Source organism: Petaurus breviceps, unplaced genomic scaffold, assembly GCF_028583685.1.
Source record: "Petaurus breviceps papuanus isolate PSGF00001 unplaced genomic scaffold, PetGlider_PUasm1.0 90466, whole genome shotgun sequence".
NCBI lineage: Eukaryota > Metazoa > Chordata > Mammalia > Diprotodontia > Petauridae > Petaurus > Petaurus breviceps.
In genome coordinates this window covers 747683-771954 of record NW_027187260.1, presented here as the reverse complement: position 1 = coordinate 771954, position 24272 = coordinate 747683, and the positions used below count along the sequence as shown (strand labels likewise).

The 24272-nt window shown below is 36.7% G+C and overlaps 1 protein-coding gene across 1 annotated transcript in view; it reads left to right on the top strand.

Moving 5' to 3' along the window:
- DNAH14 (dynein axonemal heavy chain 14) overlaps window positions 1–24272 on the top strand; it is a 412217-nt gene that overhangs the window by 211493 nt on the left and 176452 nt on the right. Inside the window, exons 43-46 of the mRNA XM_069062634.1 lie at window positions 3291–3381; window positions 9362–9615; window positions 14193–14306; window positions 19126–19284. Coding sequence (XP_068918735.1) covers window positions 3291–3381; window positions 9362–9615; window positions 14193–14306; window positions 19126–19284 — 618 coding nt within the window. The remainder of the gene's footprint in view (window positions 1–3290; window positions 3382–9361; window positions 9616–14192; window positions 14307–19125; window positions 19285–24272) is intronic.

Sequence of the window (24272 nt, the reverse complement as noted above, 5' to 3'; positions counted from 1 at the left end):
AGAGACTAGAGAAAGATATCACAGGAAGACAATGTTGTATGCAAAACAGAAAAGCGGAAACTAGGACATCTTATGTAGAAGAACAAAAGTAGACTGATTTGCCCAGCTAAAATGAAGAGACTCTCTTGGGGAATATTCATAGATAATATTGAAGAGATTTGTTTAGGGTCATGCAACTGTAAGTGTCTGAGTGCAGATCTGAACTCAGGTATTCCTGACTCCAGGCCCAGAACTCTAATCATTATACCACCTTGCTGCGAAGATGGGGGAAAGGGAGAGGAGGAAGATATAATGTTATAAATTCTCTAATAACAATATAATTTCTGAACCTCTGCAAATTTTTATGATTCCTCTGTATAATAAAAATTAAACAAAATCAGATACAATTGATGATATTCCTCTTCTACCTTCCTCTTAAGTCTCACCTTAGTTCCATACCCTTTCTCCCTCAGCATTCCTAGAAAATAGTACAGGGTGAAATTTTATCTGGAAGTTATTTCTAACCTCTCCATAGAATCTTCTCACAACTATAGAAACATGGTGTATTGATTAGGAATAGAAGCCTTGCTCTTGACCATAACAGAAAAAGAATTCCCTTCTACTGGGGCACAGACCCAGGAGATCCTACTCCTACCTATTGGTCAGTGGCTCAGAGATCTAAAAGACTCTTCAGAAGGGGAATTCCCTGTCACTGAGGCATGGCATTCAGGCCCTTAGTCCTTTGTTCCTCAGTGAAAGCAGAGAGTCCTACCCATGAAGGTGTGGCTGTCAAGGAACCTAATACCATCCCTGGTGAGGACATGAGCAAAATCCAGAGGCTATTAGCATAAGCAGCCAAACCCATAGGAAGGAACTGGGAAGGGAAAAGAAGGAGAATGAGCTGGGGGAGCTGTGGAGGAAGGAGTGGGGATCCCACTTCACAAGTTAAGTAATACCTGTAGAGGAGAAGAGCTGATCTCTGGGTATCAGCCTTATGCAGTGAAGAGACTAACAATAATTTCGGAATTTGAGTGGGGTTTTTGATTGGGATCTTCACAGACATTCTCCACCCACCTACAATATTCTAACCTTAGGCATCTGGGGTGAGGTATGCCTCTCCCCATTGCAGGATAAGAGAAGGCCTCCCCACTATTCTGCCCTTGGGTTCTGCAGGCAGTTATGGTCTTGTGCCAAGAAACAAGGCAGGGGATGGTCTCTTAACTGGAAATGAAGAAAGCTAAATCATGTGAGAGAGAGCAAGGTGAGAGGAGCAATGAGCTAGCTAGTAAGTTTATGCAGCAAATTAAAACTATAACATCATAAGACAGAGTTACACCACTGAACCAGGTTGCAAAATTAAGCATAAGAAACATCAGAGGAGCACAGAGTAATGTATATTTCCACTACACATGGTTTTGTTCCCTGCTCTATTTTCCAGAGGTGGTTCCCCTCCATCCACTGACCCAAACTCAAAGGAAAATAGTAGTAGTGGTAGGGAATGGGGTTGTCTACTTCTCACCCCTCAATGGAATTTCTCCATGAGCTCACCAAGATCTTCCTTCAACTTTTCAAAACCTGACTCATACTCATGTTATGTCATCGATCTTTACCAATAATTATACTCACTTTTAAACTATTAACTCCTGTCCCCCTGTATGCCTACATTAATAAATGATTCCTAGTTTTCCTATCCACCTCATCTCCTTCATTACACTTGTAAATTTATACGTGTATATATATACATGTGTGTATATGTATGTGTTTATGTGTTCATATAAGACCCAAATTAAAATCTACCTTCAGATACTTACCAGGTGTGTGACCCTGGGTAAGTCATTTAGCCTCTGTTTCCCTTAGTTTCTTTATCTGTAAAATAGGGATAATAATAGCACCTTCCCACAACACCCACCCCCAGGGTTGTTGTGAGGACCAAATGAGATAATAATTGTAAAGCATTTATTACAATTCCTGGCATATACTAAGTACTATATAAATGTTAGCTTGTATTACTATTATTATTAGCAGCATAATTGTCATCATTATCATTATTTATATATATATACATATATCAGTACATGTATCAGTATAATATATATCATCTATCACTTCCATCTATCTACTCTAACAGCAAGCACCCTAGCATACCCAGGATGGCTGCTAGCACAGGTTCTTTGATCTGCTTTTCTAAAAGAAAGCAACTCAAAAAGCGTTAACAATCTTACTTTAGTCAAACATATATAACATTTATTTAGTTCAGGGGGAAAAGTCAGCACCCTGAACTTCAGAAAATACAAACAGAAATTATAAGCAGACAAAAAATACAGAGAGAGAAAATAACACAATTCAGCAGACCAACAGACAGGGCTTCTAGCTGTCTGACCATTACATACATACATAGTTATCAGAGAGAGAAGCACCTACATCTGGGTTTTCAAAGCCGGGGGGGCTAAATGGCTACCTAGAGTCTCATCTGGTCAAATCAAACAACTCTTCCCATAAGTGAACCCCAAAGCAAAACCTCACCCTAGGATATATATATATATATATATATATATAACCTTCTCCAGGTTAGAGGACATGACAATCTTCCTAACCCACTGCCTAATTACGAAGTAACAAAAGGTGTGGGCATTCCTGAAAAACAAGCCTTCTCTAAGCAAGCTTCTCTTGTTAGGTTCCAAGTGAGGCCCATTAAGGGGCAGGGAAGATCTTCAAATTCCCTTGCCATTACACCTACCTACCTAAATATCTATCTCAATTACCACCAAACTGTGACACTGGCTGCTAGCTATCTTGCCAAGTACTTTTGAGTTATGAGCTCTTAGAATAAAACATCAACACTTTCTCATAGAACCTATATTCTCATCTTATGGAATGCCAAGGCTACATAGAACACAATTTAGGAAAAACTTCTGTACTATGTAACAACACCCAGTCATACCTGCTTAATGTGATTTGGAACCAAAAGGCTATAAACCAAAGGAAAACTTTTCATATCCTAAAGAATTTATCTATATAACTCTTAGAGAATACATAGAAGAACCCCATTCTGTAATTCATAAAGATGTACACCTTAGATGAATATGAAAATGTAGGTAGCTGATAAGGGAATGTTCTCTTCCTCACTAGGACTAGAGGGTCATCTTGTTCACTCCCCAATCAATCTTAAAAGGCAAGTCTAGTGCAGTGCTTGTACAAATGTCTTTACCACATTTTAAAACTTAAATGCTAACATTTTTTTGCTTAGCTAACTTGAATGATGGGAAATTATTGACTGCTGAAAAACAATGTTTTCCTTTCCCTTCTTTCAGCTATTGAACCAACAACTCTAACGAAAGAAATACTCCTAACAAAGAAATACGCTTTTAAATTCAGACGTCTAAGGGCTGAACAAATAAAAAAGTGAGTCACAAATCAAGATTTTGTAATGAGCCAATATATTCATAGCATCTACATCAATTTGATTTATCATAGTCTTTTGCATAATTATCAAAGAAATCTTTCTATTATTAAGTCTAGCTATTGCTGTAATAAGTACTGTTTGAATTTATTGAACCAGAATCTGCACGTGAGAAAGGAATAAATCATCATGAACTCTTCTCAGATTACTATAATCTTTATTGTTGTTGTTGAGTCTTTTGAATCATGTCCAGCTCTTCATGACCCAATTTAAAGTTTTCTTGGCAAAGATACTGGAGTGGTTTGCCATTTCCTTCTCCAGCTCATTTTGCAGACAAGGAAACTGAGGCAAAGAGAGTTAAGTCACTTGCCCATGATCACATAGTTAATAAGTATCTGAGGCCAGTTTTGAACTCAGGAAGATGAATCCCATCCTCTTTCCACTGTTCCACCTAACTGCTCTATAATCTTATTAACTGTAATCTTACTAAATTCTAATTGCAATGCATCAAACAATGATGCCCAATCTACTCTGTTGTTGTAGAAAATGGAGCTTTTAGAGCCACATGAGAAGAATCTTGTTCACTGTTACCTATCATGAGGTACTGAGACTTCATGCCGCTGTTGCTTATAATCAAAGATCTGCTTATAAATATTTAACAAACATCTCTGCAGAAAAGAACAGGGAGATGTGTACATTACCCACGTTTAAGTTTAATCTACATTATGAACATCTTCTCCATCACTTTCTGAAGTTTAGACAGTCCATAAAACAATCAATCAAGCACCAATATGTAGCATTTGCTTATTTCTTGAGTGTAAATGCTCACAATGAAATTTTAGCAATAGGCTCTCTGGAGACTATACAAATTGACTCAAACATGCCCCTGCAATGACTAAACTCATTTTAGAATCATTCAGAGGCAAACCTCAAATAAGGATGACATCAAAAAGAACTGACACCTTAAAAGGGAGTGGGGAAAGAGTGTTTTAAGAAATCGGAGAATCAATTTTTATATTATTTTAATAACTAGAAAAACAATTGTAATAAGAAACATTAACCTATCTGAAACCCTTTGTAATATATACATAACTGAGAATCCATTTCCAGATTATTTAATGTTGTTGTTTTAAAAGCATGGTTCTAATAAGTGATGCAAAAGGTTACTCATAAAAAAGCATGGATCTCTTACTCGTCTCTCATCCATATTCATTTAAGGTTATAGCTATGCTAAGTCAGACTTCTCAGACTCTGTAGCCAGAAGATCAGAGTCAAGTAAACCATAGCTAGGATCACAGAACCTCAGATTTTGAAGGGATACAAAACACCTTCTGGACCAACCTATACTTGAAGAAGAACTATCTCTGTAATAAATATATTCAACAAGATGTCATCCACCTTTTTCTTGAAGACTTCTAGAGAGGGGGGACCTACTGCTTCTTAAGGCAGCCTATTCCCTTTTGGGATAACTCTAATTGTTGGGAAAATTTTTTGTTTTTTATTTTCTAACATCAAGCCTAAATTTTGCCACTTTGCAAAATTCTGGGGGCTGATTCTGACTTGTAGGGGCAATCCTTCCATCATATGCCAGCCCTTTGAATACTTGAAGATAGTATCATTTCCTAGTGAAGTATCTCCTCTAGAGTTTAAATGGGTCTAGTTCCTTCAGATACTCCTCATTGCTTGATGTGAAATCCTTTCACTAAGGCTTACTCTTCTCTAGTTTCTTTATTATTCTCCCTAAAATGTGACACCCAGAACTGAATGAAATACTTCCTATATTGTCTGACAATAGTATGTTTAGCTCCTTGAGAGAAGGGATCAATTTTTTTTCTTTTTTTCTTTCTTTTTTAAAACTTGTATCCCCTGTGCCTAACACAGTTCCTGATACATAATAGATGATTGATAAATGGCTATTAATTGATTAATTCTGGACACCATGTCTTCCTTAATGTAGCCTTGTCACATTAACTTTTGGAGATATCATATTACACTTTTTATTCACACTGAAACCTGTGGCTTTTTCAAACAACTCCTATCTAGCCATACCTTCTCCATCTTGTATCTGAGAAGCTGACTTTTTTTAAAACCCAAATGTAAAATTTTACTATTAGTCCTATGAAATTTTCACATTTGGCCTGACATTGCCTGTTGAGAACTTCTAGATGACATTCCTCCATCTTGTCCATTGGCAAGTGAAATATCTTGCCAAATTCTTAGCTAAAATGTACCTGCAGTATATTCTGATTTATCAATCACAACATTATCAAGAAATTAACTCAGTCTGGCTGGTTGTTGTTCTTAATGATCAATACTTCCTGTTCTAGGTGTGGGTGAAATCTCTTTAACAATGTGTCCTAGAATTTTGCCAGAAATTGATGCTTAACTCACTGATCTGTAGTTTATAACAGAAGTATCAAACACACACCCCGCAGGTCTACATGGCATGTAACACTCCTGAGTATGACCCAAACCAGATTAAATGCAATTGGAAAATATTTATCAAAATAAATAAAAATATAATGAAGCATAGATAATTTTAATATGTGGTTTTCTAAGTCAACATGTGACTCAGACACCCTTATGTGTGGTTGTGGCCCTCTGTTTCTATTTTAATTTGATGCCACTGGTTTATAGAGTACATTTGCTTCCCTTTTTTTGAAAACCAAAATTTATATTTGTTCTTCTCCAGGTCTGTAGGACCTCTCCCATTTCTTCTTCATAATCTTTCAGGAGAGAACAAGTAGTTCAAGTAAGCAATTGTTCTGTAATTGTTCTGTCTTTCTGCTGCCATCAACTACCCCAGGAGCTGTTGCTACTCTGTGGTTCAGTTTTATTATCACTGTGTTGAGATCAGGACAAAGCCTCTTTTGATGGCCTAGAGGTCAAGATCAATGCTTCGGTCATCTATTTCACCTCTGACCACAGACCCAGCTCAGATCTGTGCCTTAGACAGCAATCACCTTCTACTCTAGCATCAGGACCTTTGGCATCTGGCCCCTACCCTCTAGGACCAAGCTCTCCAACACCAGAACCCCACCTAAAGGACCCAGTTCAAAACAAAAGACTCGGGTACTGTACCTCTTGTTTCCAAGGCCTCAACTAATGAAGCACTACTAAGAGTAGGCCCAACCTCCCTTCTTACTTAGTAATTGTTCCCTCTACCATCTCATGAGGACTTATGAGGATGAAGCGTCCCCAGTCAAAATGTGCTACAGCCTGTCCTAAGGCTCTCCCCATTCCAGTGATACAGAATCCCTACCTTCCTGAGCAAAAATTATCCCCTTCTCCTGCTACTGCTGCTACTAATACTTCCCATTTTCTCATCCCCAACCACCTTAGCCCTGCCTCTCTTCAAGTCCCAATCTAGTTTTAACTACCCTTTACACTGTGTTTTCTGAAATCCATGTTGCATTATTTAAAAAAAAAATTCCCTTCATCTAAGATTTCTTCCTTTCCTGCTCAATCTTATTTTTTGGTGCTTACAGAGATCTCCATGCCATCCCTCCTCCAAAGTCATTTATCTATGACCTTCCTTCCCACTATTCCCACTTTCCTTCCCCCTTCCCACTTCCATGTCATCTGACACATGGTCCAGGAAAAGGATTAGGCTTGCTCTCTGGCTGCTTCTAGACCTTTCCTCTACCACCATCATTTGTCACTCTTTCTATGTCTATTCAAATTTCTCACATTATCCAAGTGCTTGAAACTATTAAACAACTGGTTCCCACATCATTCTCTCTCCTTTCTCAAGGAAGTCAATTTCTGGATGACAGCCTTCCTCCTTACCCCAATCCTTTGGCTAGATTTATTTAAATGAAATTAAATTGTCATAAATGCAAATTCCTATGTTGGATTTTTAAAAATCAACTACATAGTACCTGATGAGCATATGACCAGTCAATATTCTGTACTGAAAAAATAACTGCAAGTTTTAGCAGAATCCATGCTCAGTAAAGTCAACAATGTGGCATGACATTCAAAAAAGCTAATGGCATCACCTTAGGCTATGTCCGTAAAAGCATAACTTACAGGTCAAGGGAAGTACTGATCATGCTCTGCTTTTCTCTGATTAATCAATCCAACAAGGATCTATTATATACATAGTAGGTTCAAGATTAAATCTATAAAAAACCAAAAACTATACATATATTTTAATAGTGTCTCTTCTCAAGGAGTTTACATTCCATTGGAGGGGTATAACATATAAACAGATACATACATGATAATTTGAGGAGGGAGAAAAGACTAATAACGAGAGAGATCAGGAAAGGTGTCTCAAAGGAGATGGCATATGGACTGAAATGAACATGAGGGATCATAAGAGAGAGGTGAGAAGGGGGTGTCATGAGGACAGCCTACACAAAGGCATACAGATGGAAGACAGAGTGCCAAGTTTGGGGAATGGCATATAACTTGGCCAGTCACATACAGAGTGAAAGGGAGAAGTGTGCAATAAATTTGGAACCAAATTGAAGGATTCTAAATGCCAATATGAGGAATTTGAACTTTAGCCTAGAGGCAATAGATAGTTATTGGAAATTTTCAAGGAGGGAAATAATATGGCCAGGCTTGTGCTTTAAGAGGATAATTGGCAGCTGTATAGTAAATGGGTTAGAGCAGGGAGAAATTGGGCCAAAAGTCAGATTAGGAGGCTATTATAATTGTTCATAAGATAGGTGATAAGAGCCTGAGTTAAAATTGTGGCCTTATGGATAGAGAAAAGGAGAAGGATATGACATGTTATAAAGGCTTAGTCAACAAGACTTGGCATCTGAATTGATTGGGGGGAGGGCAGAATTGAAGAAAATTCTGAGGTTATGAATCTGGGGGACAGAAATAATGATGATGGTACCCTCAATAAAAATAGAAAAGCTAAAAAAATAGAAAAGCTAGAGAAGTTGGTATAAGGTTGAGGACAATGACTTCCATTTTAGTCATGTTGAGCTATAGATTCAGAGGAAGCAGTTGATTTTAAAGAACTAAAATTCAGAAAATTGCTAACTCACCTTCCAACCCACCTGAAACCTATAGTCTTTCTTTTGGGGGGCAGACTAGCCATATGTCCCCCATGATCTAAATTTCTTAAACTCAGTAATATGTGGAAGAGGAAATAGACTTCTGCTTGATCCCAAGGGACACAAAATGAAGCAAGGCACAGAGACTACAGAGAGACGATTGTCAACATAATGTAAAGAAAACCCTTCTGGTTATGGGCTGACATGGAAGGCAACAAGTTCCCCATCACTAGTGGTCCTCAACTGGAGACTAGATGGTCTATTCTACAGTATATTGTAGGAGGACTTCTGTTCAGATATAGGTTGCACTAAGTGACCTCAAAAACTCCTTCCCAGATGAAATTCTATGAGCTGGAAAAAAAATTTCAAAATTAGTGGCTTTTTCTTAAATATAATATTTTTACACAAAACCATTAAAAAACAATATAGGCTTGGTTTAAACAGAGTTCACAAGCTTACGGTCAGGAAGGCCTGTGTTCAGATCTCAACTCTGAGACTCGTTCTAGGATCCTGTGCAAGTAGTTTAACCTGTCAATTCCTAAGGCACCTCCCTAGGACTTAATCTGCTAAATCACTGATATTGATCTTTTGATCAACAGCAGGAATTCCCTTTACTGATAGTGAAAAAATCACAGATGTCTCTTATTTGCATATTCAAAAATCAAGTTTCATCAGAGAAGGAAAACTCAAAGCTTGCAAATGTTATGAATATTGTAAAGACCTCAAATATTCCTTTTATGTAATATCTTACCTTTTGAATAAAAAATAATTGTCACATGATCAGCATTAAAGAATTAATCCATGTCAACCCTTAAATCTTCATAACTGTACTTTTGTTTTTTTACCTAATGAAACAGAAATATTTAATAATGACAATTTTAAGGAGAAGTATATATCTAAGTAAATATTTATCATCCTTTCATTCCTTCTCTGTGCTTCCCAATTCTTTCATTCCCCACTGCAGAAACGTTCCCCAAGAAGAAGGAAAGGAGGAGTCAAAGTGGTTTCTTCAGAGAAATCCTGAAAAATTATGCTTAATGCTTGATAAGATTTTTGTGTTTGCATTTACTTGGGCATTTGGAGGAATTTTGAAACGTGAAGATGAACATGAAGATGATGTCCTGTTTGGCACAGGGCAGGGATTTCTCTCACTCCGGAAAATAACCTATGATTTTGACAACCTCATTCATGAATTGTTTGAAGGAGATCCACCATACGGTATGTTCTGACACATGCACAGAATTAAAACAGAAAGGGTATGTAATATGAACTTTGTTTTCAGTTTATTCTAAATATTAAGTAAAATCTGATTACATTTGGGCATAAAAACCTTTTTTAAAAAATGTTTTAGGGATACCTTTTGAGTTTTTACAAGACTCACCCTCCCCTTTTAACCAATTGTATGCTCCCTTATGATAGAAGAGTTAAACAAAAATGAGAGGATTGGACTAGATGACCTGTGAGGTCTATTCTATCTAAAAAGCTACAATCCTATGAACAAACCAAGAGAGTGGCCACTACAGGCAATGAATGCAACTTTCTCTACCTATTAGTACCTTTTCTCTTCACTGAAAGGGGGAAAGTGTATTTCATCATCTTTTCTCCAAAAGGGATCATTACAATTACTCATTTTACTTCTTTTAGTGACTTTTAATACATTTCTCTTAAAACAGGAAAAACAAAAATGTAAGGAAACCAATAATTATACCATTTCCCTAAATAAATGTCTTATCTAGTCTTCGGCTAATTGTAGATTACCAGATAGTTACAAGGAGCTCTATGACACAGGTGAACATCTGCCTCATACTGAAGAAGGGCAGCCACATGTGGATTTTGAATGAATAAATATGAGAACTCTTATTTACAAATGATAATGTGAGGGACACCGCACCAGGTAATACAAGGTGGTAGATTATTTTTTAAAGTACATTTTACTTTGACCATTAAACATTTTAAAGATGGGAGAAGCAGCTGAGGTGTGGTGGCCTCAGCCACATGGCTTCTTCAGAGCTCTGGGCCTGCAGATTGTAGGGGGACCAAGCAAACAGTCTGAGGGGTAATTGCTCTTGCTTTAACCTGCTTGAATCTGGATCACTGTCTGGGATGGAGGTCCTGGGGTGGGTGACCAGGTGCCAGAGCTTGTGGGGGCTGCAGAGAGGGCACCCAACTAATACTTCCAGCAGCTGCAAAAACCCCAGCATTGAGGGAAAAGCTCCCCTCTCTGGAAGCAGAGTTCTACTGTGGCTAAAAGCTCAAAAGTCAAGTAATTGAATGGCAACATGAGCAAGCAAAGGAAGCAAAGCAAGCACAGCAATCCAACTTTGGATTCCTTTTTTGGGGACAAAAAGGATCAAAGCATGGAACAGGAGGAAGACAACGAAGTCAGAACTCCTGAACCAAAAGCTTCCAAGAAAAATATGAACTGGTTATAAGCCATATAGGAGCTTAAGAAGAATTTTGAAAACCAAATAAGGAAGAGAAATGAGCAGGATGCAAGAAAACAATGAAAAGAGAGTCAACAACCTGACCAAAGAAAATAACACCTTAAAAATAGATTAATTCAAATGGTAAAAGAGGGTCAAAAAGCCAATAAGGAGAAGAATGCCTTAAAAATCCAAATTTGCATGATGGAAAAAGAACCTCAAAAGCTCACTGAAGAGAATCATTCCTTCAGAATTAGATTGGAGCAAATGGAAGTTAGTGAATTTATGAGAAATCAAGATACTATTAAAAAGATCCAAACAAATGAAAAAATAGAAGGCAATGTGAAATATCTCATTGGGAAAAACCACTGACCTGGAAAATAGATCCAGGAGAGATAATTTAAAAATAATTGGACTACCTGAAAGCCATGATCAAAAAAAGAACCTAGAAATCATCCTTCAAGAAATTCTCAAGGAAAATTGCCTTGATGTTTTAGAACCAGAGGGCAAAATAGAGGTTGAAAGAATCCATCAATCACCTCTTGAAAAAGATCCCAAAAAGAAAACTCTTAGGAATATTATATTCAGGTTCTGGAGTTCCCAGATCAAGGAGAAAATATTACAAACAGCGAAGAACAAACAATTTGAATATTGTAGAAACACAATCAGGATAACACAGGACCTGGCAGCTTCTGCACTGAGGGATCGAAGGGCTTGGAATATGATATTCTGGTGGTCAAAGGAGCTGGGATTAAAATCAAGAATTACCTACCCAGCAAAACTGAGTATAATGTTTCAGGGGAAAATATAATCATTCAATAAAATAAAGGACTTTCAAGCATTCTTGATGAAAAAAACAGAGTTGAAGAGAACATTTGACATTCAGATACAAGAAGCAAGAGAAGCATGAGAAGGTAAACAGGGAAAAGAAATCATAAAGAACTTATCAAAGTTGAACTATTTACATTCCTACATGGAAAAACAATAATTGTAACTTATGAAACTTTTTCTCAGTATGAGATTAGTTGAAGGGAATATAAATGTATATATACATATATGTGTGTGTGTGTTACATATATAGGAGGGTATATGGGCGTATGAATACATATGTGAGTGTGTGTATATATGTGTACAGTATACATAGACAAAGGACACAGGATGAATTGAATAGGAAGGGATGATACTTAAAAGGTGAAATTGAGAGGTGGGATAGGATGGAGGGAAATATAGTCAGTCTTTCACAGTATATCCACTATGGAAATGTTTTGCATGTACAACCTATATTGAATTGCTTATCTTCCCAGTGAGGGTGGGTGATAAAGGAGGAAGGGAAAGAATCTGGAAGTAGAGACTCTAAGTGTAAATAGTTTTTTTCAAGAAATTTGGTAGAGGAAAAGAGAAGAGATATATGACAATAACTAAGAAGGGATGATAAAATCAAATGAGGGTTTGTTTTTCTTTTTAATGGAAAGTATCATAGAAGGATGTGTGACAAGATGAGGTTTGGAAGAGCCACTAAGACGAGTGGGATATTGAAACCATTAGGCAGGAGTTAAAGGAGTCGTGCTGTATTGAGGCCCCTGTTGAGATCAGATACAAATTCTCAGCAGACCCATTCTAAATGGTTTCATGACTTCCTCCAGCTCTGAATAGGAATAAAGGAGATAAGTGGTGTGAGTAGAGAAATCCCTGGTCAGAGTTTGGCCAAGTCTAATTTATAATAGTACAAATGTAAAATTCATTCTCATTTTCAGGGAGAACCAATGAGCAGCTTAGCCTTCTCTCTGTTGTCAGTATCATCCCTTCCCATTCAAATCATCCCATTCCATTCCTAATCAAAGGTCCTATTACTTTCTCTTCCTTTTTTTCCTAACATTGTTTAAAAAAAAAAGATTCTTTTTTGTTATCCTTAGTTTTCCTTATAAGACTCAGTTCACTCTGAGTGTTTTTTTTTCTTTTTGGAGGAGAGAGGGCAGGGCAATTGGGGTTAAGTGACTTGCCCAAGATCACATGGCTAGTAAGTGTGTGTCAAGTGTCTGAGGCCGGATTTGAACTCAGGTCCTCCTGACTCAAGGGCCGGTGTTCTATTCACCATGCCACCTAGCCACCCCTCCCTCTGAGTTTTGACATTTCTGATAGTATGTTTACAGCACCTGGACACACTCATATTCATCTGTTGCTATCCAGCCTTGCTTTGATTTTCTATACATTTATTTTTAAAATCTAAGTTGGCTGGTGAGTTCCCTGTGCATCCACAATGTATTTTTCAAACCATAATCTTCATTGTAACTCTTTCCCTTTGTGTCTTCAGGGTTTCATTTTTAAAAATTTTCTGTATCTCCTGAGTTGACTTAGGTTGCATTTCACTCCACAGGAACCTACGTTATCTTTTTTCTGAACCCTTTGTAATCTGCTTTGCCAAAATCTAGGCTACACATTAAACTATGTCCAGATTTCCTTTCCTTCTCTATCACAAACTCTACAATGGAGTGATCACTTCCTTCTGCCCCTAAATCTTAGCCATCATTTCCTATCCAGCAACTCCTTGTTAGTAAGAATCAGAACCACAACAGAATTTCCCTTTGTTCTTCTTCTTTTTTAAAGGGTAAAACTATCACTAATGCAAATCACAAACTTATAAAATTTTCTGTTTTATTTTTCCAGAAAAATAGTTCCAGAAAGGGTCTGAATAATCAAAGTGCTCTGTAACTACCATAGCATGCTTCTCTGTTAGACCTGTGATCTATTTCTCAAATTTTTCATTTATTTCCTCTTTCTGCCCACATGATCTCCAATGACAAAATTAATTTTGTTTCTCTCTCTTTTGACCTTCACCCAAATAGTCTCTGTCATTCTTCTCCCCTCTGGCTCCTGGATTTCTGTGTATTCATTGACCTTCTTGATATGTACACCCATCAGTAGCCAGGTGATTCAATGAATAGAATTCTGGGCCTACAGTCAAGAAGACCTGAGTTCAAATCCCTCCTCAGACCCTTACTAGCTTCACAACCCTAGGCAAATCCCTTAACTTCCCTTTGCCTCAGTTTCGTCATTTGTGAAAGGAGGATAATAATAGTACCTATCTCCTAGGGGTATTGTAATGATCAAATGAGATAATATTTGTAAAATACCTAGCACAGTGCCTACACATATTAGGCACTCTATGTTAGCAATTATTATCATTATTATTATTTCCTATGCTTATTACTGTGTGACCTTAGGCAAATAACTTAGTCTTTCTGGGCCTCAGTTTCCTTAATTGTAAAATGAGGAGGTCAAACTAGATTGCCTCCAAGGGCCCTGCCAATACTGGATCTATAATCCTATGATACTCTTTTTTTATATGTTTTTGTCTCTTTCAAATATTTTTAGGCATCCGCTTGCCATCAGGAGAACGTTCTATCTTTGGTTATTTTGTGGACTTACAGAATTGTGATTTCATACCTTGGTCAAACTTAATTCCTTCTTCAGATAGTCTAATTCAAGGTAAGATTAATTATGATAATCTTCAGAACTCTCTAGCATTTATATAGTGCTTTAAGGTTTGCAAAACACTTGACAGATATTATCTTTTTGTCCTCATAACAATCCTAGGTGCTATTACCATCCCCATCTTGCAGAAATGGTAACTGAGGTAGACAAATTAAGTGACTCACCCAAAGTCACATACTCTAAGTGTCTTAGGCTTGATTTGAACTAAATTCTTCCTGATTGTAGATCCAATGCTCTTATCCATTGCCTCACCTGGCTTTTGTTATAATTATTGCCTATGAATGCTAAATTAATAACTAAAATTTTTAAATACATCTGTAGAGAAATTGCTTGATATCTCTATATACAAAACTTGTCGTTGAGGGTTTTGTTTCATTTTCAACTTGGATGTGTTTAAAGAGTTGTATTCTAATAAGCCTGGGTTAACCCTGGAAACTTTCTGAGTAAAGAAAGTTATAAAACATCAAGGATTTTCTAGTGAGTTGATAATTAATTTATGACATCATGGAGTGGGGGCAGGCATGTCTAGTTCTTTGGGTTCTTATTGAAAAAGACCATAATTGGCAGTGAGAAATGGGGCAGCAATCATACTTCAATTAAGTACAGAGGGCACAGAGACAAATGGCAAAAGGGCCAAAGAGGGCATGGGAACAGGGAATGGAAAAGTGAAAGAAGACAGGCAGCATAGAGAAGAGGATGGGCAGGAGAAGAGACAGAATCATTCATGTATCCATGAATTCGAGTTGGGAGCACTAGGCATCATGGACCCTTAGGAGATGGAAGTGCTCAGGGGCAGGAGTTTAAGGTCTTACTTTATAAGGGTTTTGGGGGGAACAAACCAACTCTTATCTGTGCCACCTTGAAGTTCATTCATGAATATATCCAAATCATCTCAAAGAGGTTGGTAAAATTTTAAAGTTAACATGTCCACATCATCTCAGTTATCAGTCCTTTTTTGATGTTCTGCTGGTCTAGAACTTTGGAGGTCTAGAATTTGTCTGGGATTTAAATATAAGACCAGAAGGTCCTGATAGGCACATCTGGTTGGCTTCTGTTGGTTCATCACACATTACCTGACTGTGAATTTTAGTTAATACAATTTTTGTTTGATTAATACAATTTGTAAATTATGTTTCTTTGATCTTTTGATCATTTCGTATGTGACTTCATTTCCCCTTTGCAATCTTATTTCTTGCTGTTGCCCCTCTATATCAGCTACTACAAACTTACTGTACTAACTAGAAGGTTTGGTCAGGGGGACCAAACCAAGATATAATTTTAACACATCTATCCATTACTAAGGAAGCCCCAGTGTTTGTGTTTTAAAATAAGAAGTTCTTAAACTACTGATATGATAATGCAAAATGATAATGCAAAAATTCGAGTACTTCTCCGTAAGTGGGTATCACGGAGGTAGGAAACAAATGGGGATAGACCTAGGTTTGACCGGGGAAAAAAAAACCATTGTTTGGGGAAAGACGGTCATTTTCTAACAAATGTTCAAACGTACTAAGGGTTTTTTTTTCTCACTTATCAGTCTTCTGCCTAGGGACAAAAGCTTAGCAAGCTCTCTTAATACTCAGACAGGTAGTTGGGAGTAGCCTAAATCAGAAGGGACTCTTCCTATAAGCATTTTTGACAACAAACTCTAAAGTATGGGAGACTTGGGCTCTACATGCAGACTTCTTACTCCAAGTATGAAGTTTCAAGGTATTTTATTAAAACACTAGGAAATGAAGTGTTAGATTAAACAGTTATTGAAACTAGCTAAGAATTAGTGCATGATGTATTGTATTGAGGTTTTATATTTCTTCCAATCATACTCTGAATTAGGTGTCATTTATTTAGATGATTATACTAATTATTACACATAGTTGTAATTACAAATAGTATAATAGCATATTATTGATATCATTAGTGTAAATAATTATATTTAGAATAATATGGTCATTTAGCTAACCATACCAATAACAGTGAATATTTGTCCACAGCTTATTGAATACTGAGTTCTACCTTATAAAAAGGGCATAAGTGATTTTTAAAAGCCTTCTTCTCTCTCTCTCTCTCTCTCTCTCTCTCTCTCTCTCTCTCTCTCTCTCTCTCTCTCTCTCTCTCTCTCTCTCTCCTACTCCCCTCCTACTCCCCTCCCCCTCTCCTCTTACCCCCTCTAAGCAGTCATAGGTGTTTCAACCCCAAGGCCATAGCCAAAACATCACTATACACATGATTTGCCTTGCTTACCTTAATCGTAGGTGAAGTTTTTAAAATAAAATAGTTTCCTGAATGATGGCTTTTAAATCCTTAATGTATAAAGTATTGATAAGTTCTTTCAGAGTATAATGCTTGCTGAATGGTTTGTCTTATGATCCAGATCTGTGCTTCAGTTGGTAATGGGTCACTGGTCAAAGAGCAAGCTCTAACTATTGCCCTGCTAAAGAGACCCAAGTACAAGTTCCTTCTCTGATCTTTAATACCTTTGGTTAATGCAGAGACATAAACTAGTTTCTCATGTTCTTGGGGAAAATCTAGATGGAGAAAAATTAAATCATATACATTATTATTAGAGAATGATCCCAAAGATTGAACCTGGTCTATATGACAGAGTTCAGGGTTCTGACACTTGGGTTCTACTGTTATCAAAATAATAATATGATATTTATCAATTTTACTAGAAAGGACTTCTTAAACTTTTTCCACTCATGACTACTTTGGCACTTCTGTCACAACCTACGGTTTAAGAATCACTGGGATCTGAACAAGCAGCATAAACAATTAAAAAGAATAGACTATTATTTGATAAACCCAAAAACATAAATCAGAGAAAGAAAGGACTCCTTTTTTTACAAAAAAAAATGCTGGAAAAACTTAAAAGTAGTTTGGTAGAAATTATCTTATGCCATATTCTCAAAAATATGTGTTGCCATAATATAAAAAGGTAATATAAATAAAAGGTAGCAGAAGAAAACAAGAGGTAGTATCTTACATATTTATGGCTATGGGAACAAATTCTCAGCCATACAGGAGATTCAGAATTCAGAAAAGAAAAATATGACAGCGTTAGTCACATAAAACTAAAAAGAAATTATACAAATAATCAATAAAGAGAAAATAAGAAGAGAAATTGTAGCATAGAAAACATATTTGAATCAATATCACTGTTAAAAAATCAAACATCTGAAATGCTTAGGGAATTGATACAAATATGTAACACCAAGTCATTCTTCTATAGATAAAGGACATAAAGTTTCCAAAAGAAGAATTGCAAACGATTAATAACCATATGAATACATAGTCTAGATAACTAAAAGAAAAACAAATCAACGATAAGAGAAATACAAATAAAAGTAACTAATATTTTACCTCACACTCTGCAAATTGGTGATGACAAAGAGCAGGAATAACAAATGTTTAAAGGTTTGTGGAAGACATACTAATGAATTGTTGGTGAAGTTGCGAATTGATTGAGGCATTTTGGTATGCAGTTGGAAATTATGTTTTTTAAAATATGGTGAAAATGCCACGTTAATCCTCTTTCCCAGTCATCCCACTATTGAACACATTTCCAAAGGAAGTCAAAGACATACGCAAAGGTCAAATCTATATCAAAATATTCTAAGCAGCACTTTTGTTGTAGCACTGGACACAAAATAAGTACCTGTTATTGGGAAATGACTGAAAAATAAGGGCATATGAATATAATGGAGTATTATAATGCAGTAAAATGCAAGGAATTCAGAGAAATGAAGAAAGATTGCTATTAACTGACATAAAGTGAAATAATCACAACTAAAAGAACTATATTTGTGACCATAACAATGTAAATGAAAAGATCACAAAAAGGAAGTTTAACTTTGAGTAAATGAAAAACCAGTAAAAATCCTGGGGATTTTTATGTGGGGGGAAAAATGTCCTTCTTCACATCAAAGAAGTAGGGACTATTAGGAAAAAATATTGCAGGCATGATACAGAGTCTGTGGTAGCAGACCACTTTCTGATTTAGGAATAGAATATTTCTGTACTAGACAGTCAACAAACATTTTTTAAGTGCCAGCCACTGTTCTAGTCCCTCACACCCCCCAAAATTTTTCAATACTAATAGTTTATTATATATAGTTTATTAAGCACCTAATATTTGTCAGACACTGTGTGCTAATATCAAATAGATATTTTATTCCCCCACCCATTTTTTAAATGATAATAATCAGTAAACACATTAAGTGCCTACTATGTGCCAAGCACTATGCTAATCCTTGATCACTCTAGCACATGATCCTTGCTTCTCTATGTAGTCATGGAGTTAACTGCCTCTTGCAAGACTGTTTCACCTAAAGTACTATTTTCCCAAAACCACTTAACAGTGTCAGGTGTGCAGTACTTTAATATTTCATAGACTCAAACTCGGCTCTAGAAGCTAAGTCAATAGGGGGCAGCACAAGTCAAAGCTGAAGTTACTATTCAGTTGGGTAGTATTTCTACCTGCTATTTTCCCATTTGCTTTCCACACATGTTATTGATCCAGAAGGTAATACAAGAATATCCCAGGATATCCTTGAGACAGACAACTGGATGGATGGGGCATCATGAAGGAACACCTTCGATGAGAGAAACTCATCAAAGTGGTACAGGGTCTGAGATTTTGTTTCTAGTAACTTATTCCAGTTGTCTCTCTCACATATGTATTGACTATTTGTTAATCTTTCAGAAATTACTTGGACATTTAAAAATTAGGATTATGTGGTCGTTTTTTTTTCCTAGAGACAAATTTAAAAGATATACAAAAATCACTTTTCCTTTTTTTTCTTTTTAAATTTAGGAATTTCACGCAAGTCTACTTCTCAAACATCCCTGGATAATATAATCAAGTATAATGAAAATATAGAGTTTAATCATCATTTTGCTACTAGAGATACAATATCTTTCTCCTTTTTTATGAGTCTTTTTATAAAGAACAAATATCCTACACTAATTGCAGGTAATAATAAAAATAAATTAGAGTAAAACAAAACTGTAGCCAATGCTAATAAGTAGTTTGTTATAAATAATTTAAAATACTGTTGTGATTTAATGACATATTTTATAAATACAGCTACAGAAAGATTCATATGTGTGTTCAGTTAAAGAGAAAGTTAAAATACTGTATTTATTGAGGTGGGCATGATAATTCATTTTCCTCTAGAGTTTATGCCTCTGGTACTTTAATTGCCTCAAAATTGCTATTTTAAAAGCTGATAATATGTTTTTAAATTATTTTTGTATTAGTTTTATATTATTTTTTCAAGACTCATTAATATTTCATTTATCTTTGTCAGAGAATGAGTATAAATGACTGATACATGCATATGACAAACATGCACTTGAATAATCAGAATGTTCCGCTTGAAAAATCAACAATTCCAGAATTCCTTTGTTAGATCATAACCTACTCTCCTTATTCCCTATGCTTCTAAATGTCTACTCTTTGTCTTTACTAGGGCCTCCAATCCCTTCATCCTCTGGACTCTTCCAGGCCATCACCCTGCTTTAGCCTTACGTTCCTCCGTTCTCAGCCTTGAAGCTGTCTGTCATTCATCTCTATGCTATCGGTATTAATTCAGCCTTAGATTACTTCTACCATCTGCCTCCTTCATTCCTACTCATATGCCCCTGGATGGAGCTGAGGGAAATACAACCAAGTTGATGAGAGTACTGTATAAATTTGTATTATTTCATCCAACTGAACTTTCACCATAGCAAAACAAACTTTTTACTTCTCCCTGGTTAATTATATATTCCACGTACTATAGGGGTAACTCTCTTTAATTATCCTTTCTAGAATTTTCTCAAGAATTGAAGTCAAGATCATTGGCTTATATTTTGCAGCCCTCCTCCAATCTCTCTGGTTTTTAATGATCTTTCAAATATCATTGACAGTAGCTAAGAAATCCTATCTATTTTAGCTCTTTCAGGATTCCAAGATATAGATCATCAGAAAGAGATGATTGGAATTCATCCTAGATAGCAAGGCGCTCTCTTACTGTTGCCTCACCTATCTTAGGTATCAATTCCCTGTTAGTTATTTTTCTTCTGACATTTCCAAAGTAAACACTAGTTTCTTCTACAGGAAAAAAAATATAGAAACAAAATAAGAACTAAGCTCCTATTCTTTCTGTTTTCATCCTCCCATTATCCCCAAAGTCTCCATCCTTTCTTTGATCTTCCTTCTCTCAAACAACCTTTAAAAACCCTCTTCCTCTTCCCTTGCCAGTCTCAGCTCATTCTGAGCTTTAGCATTTCTAAGTTGTTTTTCCAGGACCATGCTATGCTCATATTCATCGATACAGGTCTTCAGATTCTGATTTACTTGGTGAACTCCTTGTGTATCCACATCAGTCTCTTCAAACCAATCCCATTTTTCTTCCACTCTGTGTCTATACAATTTCTTTCTTATGCATCTCCCATCCCACCTGAGCTAAATTCCTTAGGTGCATTTTGCTCCATGGGATCCTACTTATCTTTCCTTTGAAACCACATCAGCTTATTCCAAGATTCTCCCTCTTATTCTCTCCCAAAGAACTTTTCCTTACTAGTTCCTCAAACTTTTAAAAGATTAATTATCACTTATATAAATTATTAGTTGCTCTGCTTCTGGAAGAAATAGCTCCAACAATTTCCAACTGAAATTCCCTTTCCCTACTATACCATACCTCTGTGCCAGATTTGTGATCAGTTACTCAGATTCTAATCATTTATCCCAAGAGTTTTCTCGTCTCTTCTTTCTTTTTTTTATTTTATTTTTTTAAGCAATCGGGGTTAAGTAACTTGCTCAAGGTTACACGGCCAGTTATTTCTGGGTGGGTGCTAAGTGTCTGAGCCTGGGATTCGATCTCCAGGTCTTCTCAACACTGGAGCCGGTGCTCTTACTTGCTGTGCTACCTGGCCGCCCCTCGTCTCTTCTTTCTGTCCAATGATGAAATCGCTTCTATTTCCCCTCCTTCTGATCTCTGGATCTTGAATTTCCTCGCATTTACTTATCTTCTTAATATGAAATGCTAACCCAACTATACCCTGTCTTTTTACCCATCCTGTTTCTTCTGGATAAGGCGTACTCATCCAGAGCAATATTTCAGGCATGGGTTTCATTACACTAAGTCTCAGCATGATATCCTTGAGGTTATATTGGGACCTTCACTTCTTATTTGTTGCCTAAACTTTTTACATTTGTGTATAGAAGCTTGAATCCATAGAACTCACTACTATTTCCCCAACTTGTCTTCTCTTTTGAACTTCCCTAAGTCTAGGATACCACCATCAATCAGTCTTGTTACCCAGGTTCTCAACCCTGGCTTTCTACTCCATTTCTCACTTTTTACCAACACTCATATCCTGTTCCCAAATCTTAGTCTCTACAACATTTTTCACCTTTTCTGTGTTCCTTCTCCAATTCATTTTACAGATGAGGAGATTAAGGCAAACAGGGTTAAGTAACTTGCCCAGGGTCATATAGCTAGTAAATGTCTGAGACCAGATTTAAACCCACAAAGATGAGTCTTTCTGACTCCAGACCTGGCAATTTATCCACTACACTACCTAGTTACCCTTGTATATTCTTACCCTTGTTACTTAATAAATATTTGTTGATTGATTGATTTGATAAAGCAAAGAAGTACATAATACATTTTGAAATATTTCTATTAACATTTACAATTTTAATAAGCCATGATGCACTTATTCCTCCCCTTCTTGTCTAAGTTTCTTGAGAAAGTCATCTATAATTAGCACTTCTACTTTCTTCTTTCTCCCTTCTAAATCCTCTGCAGTCTAGCCTCTGATACAATCATGCAATTAAAACTATTCCCTCCAAAGACACCAATGATCTATTAATCGCTAAATCTAATGGCCTTTTCTCAGTCTTCATCCTTCTTGATCCTTCTGCAGCTTTTGACACCCTATTTTCCTGGATCCCCTTTCCCCTCTAGGTTTTTTGTAATGTTGTTCTCTCTTGGTTCTCCTACCTGTGACATCACTTCTTTTAGTTTCTTTTTCTGTATCTTCATCTAGGTTATGACCTTGGATGTCCCCCTAAGTGTCTGTGCAGACAGCTCTTCTCTTCTCCATCTATACTATTTTGCTTGGTGATCTCATCATTCAGTTATCATGTCTATCCTAATGATTCCCAGACCTACTTATTCAGCCCTAACCTCTCTCCTGATCTCCAGTCTCACATCTCCAACTGCCTAATGGACCATCTCAACTGGATGTCTTTGGATATATTAATCTCAGCAATCAAAAACTGAACTCATTTTCTTTTTCCCTAAGCCTTCACTCCTTCCAATTTTCTTATTAGTGTCAAGGTCACTACTACGCTCCCGGTCACCCCTGTTCTTAAAATAAGTTTCATCCTTGACTCTTATCTCACACTTACTCCATTCCTCCAGTTTGTTGCCAAGTCCTGTCATTCCTACACTCATGACATGTCTTTTGTATGCTTCCTTCTTTACACTTATGTGACCTCCAACATTGTAGTACAAGCCAACATCACTACATTTCTGGACCATTATAGTAACCTTCTGGTTGGTCTCCTTGCTACAAGTCAAACCGTACTTCAAATCATCAATTCCCAAAGTAGTTTTCTTTAAGCACAAGAGTGGTCATGTCATTGCCCCAACTCAATAAACTAACCACAACAGAATATGTAAACGCAGCTTTAGAGGGCATGGAAAAAAAATTTTTTTTGGAGTAAATGTCTGCTGTCCCAGGTGGCAAGAGGAGAAGTTGGAAACATCCACTGCATGTTTGATCCTTATTCTCTCAAATGGAAAGTCAACAACCAGTAATGACTCAAATACCCATTCCGACCAATAAAAGTGGGACTAACTGCAGTACCAAGGCTAACCTCTTAGTTTCCTTTGTCTCTTCACTCTAACTCCAGTAGCCAGTCCATCTTCTCATTGACTTGAAAGATGTGTGCCTGTCACTCCTGCTGCTGCAGTCCCTGTTATTCTTTATACCATTTGTTCCCACAAGAATTTACTTGTCTCTTCCTTGGTTAGCACTGTTTTTTTTTTGAAAACTACGTTAACCAGAAACACATACAACCAAACCTAAAATGTTTCTTCTTGCTGGAAAGTATCTATAAAGCCAGTAACACCTAGACATTTGTAGCAGCTTCCTTATTAATGTCCCTGCTTGTATTTCCTCTCTACAGATATCTTCATATAGCTGCCAAAGTGATTTTCCTAAAGTGCAGATAGAACCTTGTTAATCCTCTACTCGAATAAACAATTATAGCTCCCTATTGCTTCTAAGATCAAATATAAACTCTTCTTGGTTTTTAAAGCCCTCCCCAACTTGTCTCCAATCCATCCTTCCAAACTTATAAATTATTTCACTTCCTGCATTCTCCATCAAGTCAAACTGGCCATCTTGTTGTTCCTTTACCTTCTCTCATCTCTCTGCTTTTATTTTTTAAAGTTTTTTGGTCTTTATTAATTTGTTTGTTAACTTTTAGTTTACAGGATTCAATTCCACAATTCCTTGAGATTCAAATTTTTCCCTCCACCCTTCCCCTCCCCATAACAGCATACAATCAAGTATAGGATCTGCAAATAGTTTCACATTAGACATTAGTCAGGTTATAAAGAAGGATTGTATTGGATGGAATGATCAATAGGAAAGAGGAAACACAACCAAGCAAGAAAAACAGAGAGCAGGTAGTTTGCTTCAATCTGCATTCAAACTCTGCTCTTTCTAGTTCTTTCTCTGAATGTAGATATCTCTCTCCATCATGAGTGTTTTGGAGTTGACTTATAACCCTGCTTTGCTGAGAAAAGTCTAGTCTATCAAAGTTGGTCATCACACATACGTTGTGTCTGTAATTGTGTACAAATTTCTCCTGGTTCTGCTCTTTTCACTCAGCACCAGTCCATATAAGACTCTCCAGGTAAATATGAAGTCCATCTGCTCCTCGTTTCTTATAGCACA